Source organism: Scyliorhinus torazame, chromosome 16 (genome assembly GCF_047496885.1).
Source record: "Scyliorhinus torazame isolate Kashiwa2021f chromosome 16, sScyTor2.1, whole genome shotgun sequence".
Lineage (NCBI taxonomy): Eukaryota > Metazoa > Chordata > Chondrichthyes > Carcharhiniformes > Scyliorhinidae > Scyliorhinus > Scyliorhinus torazame.
This window is the reverse complement of record NC_092722.1, coordinates 148,923,103-148,930,557: the sequence shown is the minus strand read 5'-3', so window position 1 is coordinate 148,930,557 and position 7,455 is coordinate 148,923,103. Positions and strand designations below refer to the sequence as shown.

The window sequence follows — 7,455 nt, the reverse complement described above, 5'->3', positions numbered from 1 at the left end:
GCGAAAGCAACAGGGTAGTTGTTATGGGGGCATTTAACTTTCCAAATATTGACTGGAAACGCTATAGTTTGAGTACTTTAGATGGGTCCATTTTTGTCCAATGTGTGCAGGAGGGTTTCCTGACACCGTATGTAGCTAGGCCAACGAGCGGCGAGGCCATATTGGAGTTGGTACTGGGTAATGAACCAGGACAGGTGTTAGATTTGGAGGTAGGTGAGCACTTTGGTGATAGTGACCACAATTCGATTACGTTTACTTTAGTGATGGAAAGGGATAGGTATATGCCGCAGGGCAAGAGTTATATCTGGGGGAAAGGCAATTATGATGCGATGAGGCAAGACTTAGGATGCATCGGATGGAGAGGAAAACTGCAGGGGATGGGCACAATGGAAATGTGGAGCTTGTTCAAGGAACAGCTACTGCGTGTCCTTGATAAGTATGTACCTGTCAGGCAGGGAGGAAGTGGTCGAGCGAGGGAACCGTGGTTTACTAAAGCAGTCGAAACACTTAACTAGATGGGCTTGAGGTTCATAAGGAGGAGGTGTTAGCAATTCTGGAAAGTGTGAAAATAGATATGTCCCCTGGGCCGGATGGGATTTATCCTAGGATCCTGGGAAGCTAGGGAGGAGATTGCTGAGCCTTGGCTTTGATCTTTAAGTTATCTTTGTCGGCAGGAATAGTGCCAGAAGACTGGAGGATAGCAAATGTTGTCCCCTTGTTCAAGAAGGGGAGTAGAGACAACCCTGGTAACTATAGACCAGTGAGCCTTACTTCTGTTGTGGGCAAAATCTTGAAAGGTTTATAAGAGATAGGATATATAATCATCTGGAAAGGAATAATTTGATTAGAGATAGTCAACACGGTTTTGTGAAGGGTAGGTCGTGCCTCACAAACCTTATTGAGTTCTTTGAGAAGGTGACCAAACAGATGGATGAAGGTAAAGCAGTTGATGTGGTGTATATGGATTTCAGTAAAGCGTTTGATAAGGTTCTCCACAGTAGGCGACTGCAGAAAATACGGAGGCATGGAATACAGGGTGATTTAGCAGTTTGGATCAGAAATTGGCTAGCTGGAAGAAGACAAAGGGTGGTGGTTGATGGGAAATGTTCAGACTGGAGTCCAGTTACTAGTGGTGTACCACAAGGATCTGTTTTGGGGTCACTGCTGTTTCTCATTTTTATAAATGACCTGGAGGAGGGCGTAGAAGGATGGGTGAGTAAATTTGCAGATGACACTAAATTCGGTGGAGTTGTGGACAGTGCGGAAGGGACATAGATAAGCTGCAGTGCTGGGCTGAGAGGTGGCAAATAGAGTTTAATGCAGAAAAGTGTGAGGTGATTCATTTTTGAAGGAATAACAGGAAGACAGAGTACTGGGCTAATGGTAAGATTCTTGGCGATGTGGATGAGCAGAGAGATCTCGGTGTCCATGTACATAGATCCCTTAAAGTTGCTACCCAGGTTGAGAGGGTTGTTAAGAAGGCGTACGGTGTGTTAGCTTTTATTGGTAGAGGGATTGAGTTTTCGAGCCATGAGGTCATGTTGCAGCTGTACAAAACTCTGGTGCGGCCGCATTTGGAGTATTACGTGCAATTCTGGTTGCCGCATTATAGGAAGGATGTGGAAGCATTGGAAAGGGTGCAGAGGAGATTTACCAGAATGTTGCCTGGTATGAAGGGAAGATCTTATGAGAAAAGGCTGAGGGACTTGAGGCTGTTTTCATTAGAGAGAAGTAGGTTGAGAGGTGACTTAATTGAGGCATACAAGATGATCAGAGGATTGGATGGGATGGACAGTGAAAGCCTTTTACCTCGGATGGTGATGTCTAGCACGAGGGGACATAACTTTAAATTGAGGGGAGATAGATATCGGACAGATGTCGGAGGTAGGTTCTTCACTCAGAGAGTAGTAAGGGCATGGAACAGTAGTGGACTCGCCAACACTAAGGGCATTCAAATGGTCATTGGATAGACATATGAACGATAAGGGAATAGAGTGGTTTCACAGCTCGGCGCAACATTGAGGGCCGAAGGGCCTGTACTGCGCTGTAATGTTCTATGTTCTAAGTTCTAAGAGCCAGTGCAGACTCGATGGGCTGAATGGCACTGTAAATGCTATGATTCTGTGATGAGAGGATTGTTCTCCTACAGTTCGTTCAAAATTCCTCCTTTGCCAGAATCACTTACCTTATTGCTAGTGGGGGGTGCTTGTGATGAGTCACATATCTCCACACAACAGTCATTGAACTCCAATAATTGTCCATTATTTGGAGCACTTGGAAACGTTTCTGAGTTTGGGGACAGAGTGGTAAAACTTTGATGGTTGCAGGGCATCTCAAACTGTCGATCGCCAGTAGGCCAAACGAGCTTGTAGGCAGCAATGTTCGCCATGGAGCTTGGATTGAGTGCAACAGCTACAAGGTCCCTTAAAATCCTTGCATATTTTTAATGGTGGACCCCCCCCCCCCCACTCACTGACCATTGAGTCCTGATTCCTGCTCCAAACAAACTGTGAAAATGTAGGTGAAGATTTTCGAGTGGAAAGAATCCCCTCCTCTTGCAGCCCCACTCCCACAGCTTTCCCCAACCCACCCCACTCCCAAAAAGATAAAAGCAAATTACTGCAGATTCTGGAATCTGAAACAAAAATAGAAAATGCGGGACAAGCTCAGCAGGTCTGAGGCGAGAATCCCTTTGTCTGTCTGTCCATGCCATCTGTGTCAGTCTCGATTTATCGCTGGCCCGCTATCCAGCCCCACCGCACCAACCCCCCCCCCCCCCCCCCCCAACAACAGTGCAAATCTGGCCTATTTCCAGTTCTCTCCAGCTTCAACAAAGCGTCATCCAGACTCCAAACGTTAGCTTCCTTCTTTCTCCACAGATGCTGTCAGACCTGCTGAGATTGTCCAGTATTTTCTATTTTGTTTTCACTCCCGCAAATCCTCCCTCCGCCCACAGATCTCCCCTTGCCTCGCAGCTCTTTCCTCTCACCCCCTCAACTTTACCTTGCACAACTCTAGCCCCACGCTCACACTCTTAGGTCTCGGTAATTTTCAAGCCTCGGAACTTGAGGAGACAGTGGAATAAGGCTGACGCACTGGCGAAGTTTTGGTGACCATGCAGAGTGCCTGAAACACCAATAGGGGGCAGGAAAGGACAACCTCCAACTCCCGTGTGGTCGGTCCCAAGCACAGAAAATGAATGGAGCTACTCAAATACTCCAAACCACAACCTGTAGTAACTGCTGCAATCACTTACAGTCATAAAAATAAACCATATGAACGAATGCACTTAAAATGATGTGTATGAAGAAATATTTTGGGAGATGGCACCACGCTTCAGTGTTATATGTCACAACATCCTGATGATTCCCCATATAACCAACAGACTACATAAGCTAAAGTGTTTGCTGGTAAACATAGAGATGTACATGTTTTGCCTCCAGTAATGCAAAATAACTTTATTTCGCCTTGACCCCCGTGTTACTAAGCGTACTGATCAATTTCTAACTGTTTATTTCCGCAACAAAAATTGCTTCCAAGTAACTCAGTTCGGGTTGAATTTGCACACACAGTCCTGTTTGTGGTAAAGACTTCTCGGATTTAGTTATTTAAGCAGAGCAAACTAATTTGCCATATCTCAGTCTGTTTTTTAAAAAACCATACAGATGGGACTTCACGCAGGAGGCGAAAAGGCGGCGATCTCAAACTCTAACTATCCACCTGTCCCGGGCATGGGTATTGGTAAGTCCAATAATTGTTATTTTACGTTAAGGGGGGGATTGAGCATTTTTGAACTTTTGAACCGATGCTCAATTCCTGCGAACTCTCTGAGGCCGATGTCAAACATTTTAAGCAAAGTTGCGGCACATCCACGGTGAAATGTTACGCGAAGGTCTTCGAAATGTATGGAAGTTGTGTGTCACAATAGTGAACATTTAGAAGTTGGTGGGACGTTTGAATGGGGGACCTGTGCAGGAACCCATTGGGTGTGGGTGCTGAGGTGGGTTGCGATGGAAAGTGGAGACCTGTTGGCAGTGGGGGTGGGGGGAGGTGCAGTCAGGCACAGCCAGATTGATCTACCTGTTCTGGTTGAGACTGCAGGCGATGCACCTAGGCATTATTTAAATGCCGCACTTGGCGCTGACTCTCAGTCAGCAGAGTTTGATGGCAAGAGCTCGCCCGTCCGCTCTTGTTAAGCCCCCCTCCAGCCTAGCGGATTATGAGCGCCTTTGGACAACAGTCTAATGCTCAGCCTGCCCCTCTGCAGCACCCCAACGCGCAGGATATCCTGGACATGGCCGTGTACTGCGACAACTTCAGTGTGTATCCTCCAAACCTCCACCACCATCACCCCCAGAGACCCTCTCCCCACCCGCCGAGCTATGGGCTGCCTGACTACACCTCCCCGACCTCCAACCCTTACCTTTGGCTCAACGGACCGGCCATTAACTCCTCTGCTTACCTGGCCGGCACCATCCCGTCCGGTTACGGGACGAGCCAGCGGCAGTTCCTGGCCCCCCCCGCGGGCTATGGGGGCACCGAGCTGGGCTGGCTGTCCCTCCCCAGCCAGCAGGAGCTGTTCAAAATGGTTCGCCCTCCCTACTCGTATTCGGCGCTCATCGCCATGGCGATCCAGAACGCGGCGGACAAGAAGCTGACCCTGAGTCATATCTACCAGTATGTGGCTCAGAACTTCCCCTTCTACAAGAAGAGCAAAGCGGGCTGGCAAAACTCCATTCGCCACAACCTCTCCCTCAACGACTGTTTCAAGAAAGTGCCCAGGGACGAGGACGACCCAGGTACAGTTTGATGCTCTCTCGGGAGCTGAATTATTTCAGTGTTTGTCCAACTCGTCAATCAGTCAATTAGAACAATAACCTCTTGATGGAATACTGAGGACATGGGGCTGGAATTAAACGTGTGCAAACGTGTCCTGTGTCCAAACTCTTTGCACAACTCTCTTTTTAACCCTCTTACATTCCTTGCCGATTCATTCCCCCCTAAACAGTTATAAATCCCTTTTCCTAATGACTTATTTCTATTAAGCACTTTGTATTATCTCGCCACCAGTTGCTTGTACATTACGCCAGGTTAAAGTTGAAAGTTCAGCTCAGCGTTGAAGCGGAATTGTGACAAGGACGCTTTGCAAAGTTTGCTTTGGTAAAGTCTGGGGAAGTTACTTGTCCAAAAATAACAAGGTCGTTCCTTTTGGCGTCAGTGTCCGTTACGATTTATAGCAATTTAATGTGTGTGTGTGGTGTTGGGGGGGGGGGGGGGGGGGGGGGAGGTTTAGATTCGAATCAGCTGTAATTTTGCTGAGCACGAAGTTGTTCATTAAAATAACCGAACTCCATTCTGAGATTCTGCATTCAGATAGGCGGTAATGTTATTTTTAATGTTGGTTATGCACGGGGTCCCGCGGTTTGAGTGATTGACGCTGCGTTTATTTTCCCAGGTAAAGGTAACTATTGGACTCTGGATCCCAATTGTGAGAAGATGTTCGACAATGGGAACTTCAGGAGGAAAAGGAAGCGCAGGTCGGACACTCCAGGAGCCGGCGGCCTGAGCGACAAGACCGAGGAGACAAACATCAAAGTTTCCGACTCAGCCAGTGTCCTCCTGGGCTCTGCTTCTCCTGAAGTGGAGCACGTCCCCGGCATCGCGGGTGATTCCAAACGCTCGCCTTCACCAAGCATCCAATCCAGCCCCTGCTTCAGCAACTTTGTGTCCAACATGAGCTCGATGATGAGCGCCAGCAATGGGATGAACAGGCCGCTTGCCTCTGGGGCCCTGCTGGGAGATTTGTCACAAGCCAGGCAAAATCTCCCCGGACTCAATTCTTACTCACCTTCCCAGAACTCAGTGCATAACACGGTCCACTTCCACAACCAATTGAACTATTATCAGTCTGCAGTGTCAGCTCAGCAAAGCGGCCTGAACTCTTCTTTGTGCAACAACTTCAGCGTCAACAATCTGATCCACAGCAGGGAAGGCCCAGAGGTTTAACAACAAATTCAAAGAATGCACAGCTTAGAAACTGAAATATGCCTTTTTTTAAAAATAGAATAACGATGTGATTGATACTTTTTTTTAGTGTAGTTTGGGTGCAATTGATTTGTTTTCCTGTCGAAGTGCCCTTATTATTAGTGACAAGGATAAATACCAAACATCCTCTTTGCTTTCAACTAACCTTTCGACCCAAATCATTTGTTTACAAGAGGAACCTTATAAAGGACAGAGGTTTGGATTGTCAAACGAATCAGCGTTTGAAATCTGCGGATGGGGAATAAAGCACTGAGCAACCAATTCGTGAATTAATGTTGTAGATAAATGAAGTATACGTCAGCTTACAATAATTTTGGACTGACCGATTGTCGAACACCGCGTTACATATGGAGGTCAATCGTTTCTGAGTTTGTATTTCGGATGTTGCTAGTCAGACCTCGGGGTCGGTACTTGAACGGGATTCACTGAGCGATTTTTTTTTGTGTAGTGATTCTGAGCCGTCAATGCTATAAAGTTGTTATGAGATTCATCAGCTGCAGTTCCTGTACTTAAAGTTGCCCCCCCCCCCCATTTTCCCCGAATTAAACAGTTCACCCTATTTAAACCAAGCCTCTATTATTGTGTGTAGCACGCGTTCATGGTTAGTATTGGGAATGAGGGCTTGGAGATGATTGTGCAGTGATTTTGGAACGGAAAGGACCAGGTATACATTTATCACATATAATGGCCAACATATTTTAAGCATCGCCACTTAACTGCATGTTTAAAGCTGGGAATTATCCAATGATACTTGATGTGATTGTAATTCGAATTACGAACGAGACGCGAGCCTCAAGTTTGAATAAGCGAGACCCATATTGTGGATTTTATTCCAATTATCATTTTTACAGTTAATATAGAATTTGTATATATCTACATACAAATACCGTGCCACCTGTTTTCATATTAGAGCTAAGGTACAGAAGTTTGTAACCCGCCGTAATTTACATCTTCAGGAAATATGTCGAACTAATTAATATCGAACTAAGAATTAAGCATTAAGAATGCTGGCGGACACAGTTGGTGTACACCAATCATTATTTGTTAATATCAAAGATCGAAGTATTTCAAAGGGCGGTGTAATGATTTCTCATTTTGCACAGTTCATTCCCGACTCAATGAGAAGGAACAGCCCTTTTTAACAGTTCTTACTTCGAAACACATGGAGGAGGAATTGCCCGTGGTGCTGCCGAGCACCCCCTCGCGATGCCCGCGCTGTTAATATTTGGACAGGACCCGCGGAAAGAGGATGGGGCCTCCAGAAGCCGCGGTGTTTCTTCAAAGTGGATTAAAGGCAAATTGGTAGAGCAAGGATTTGCAAAAGTGGAAATGCTGACTCCCCCTGCTGAATGACAGCCAGAAACAGAAGGGCAGAGCGACATCTTTCGCTACTTATTGCTCCTTTGGCTC

General features: G+C 46.5%; 1 protein-coding gene across 1 annotated transcript; it reads left to right on the top strand.

Annotated features, from left to right (window-relative positions):
• The first annotated feature begins 4,063 nt into the window (after positions 1-4,063).
• foxi1 (forkhead box i1) lies at positions 4,064-6,610 on the top strand. The gene is made up of 2 exons (XM_072479202.1): positions 4,064-4,799; positions 5,456-6,610. Exons 1-2 carry the CDS (start codon positions 4,220-4,222, stop codon positions 6,004-6,006), a joined length of 1,131 nt encoding a protein of 376 aa, XP_072335303.1. The 5' UTR covers positions 4,064-4,219; the 3' UTR covers positions 6,007-6,610.
• Positions 6,611-7,455: the final 845 nt, after the last annotated feature.

What these genes read in the sequence shown, in the direction of transcription:
- foxi1 (XM_072479202.1), top strand. Translation starts at nt 4,220, where the DNA reads ATGAGCGCCTTTGGACAACAGTCTAATGCTCAGCCTGCCCCTCTGCAG. An exon ending in CAGGGACGAGGACGACCCAG is followed by an intron (nt 4,800 to 5,455) that starts GTACAGTTTGAT and finishes TTATTTTCCCAG; the next exon opens with GTAAAGGTAACTATTGGACT.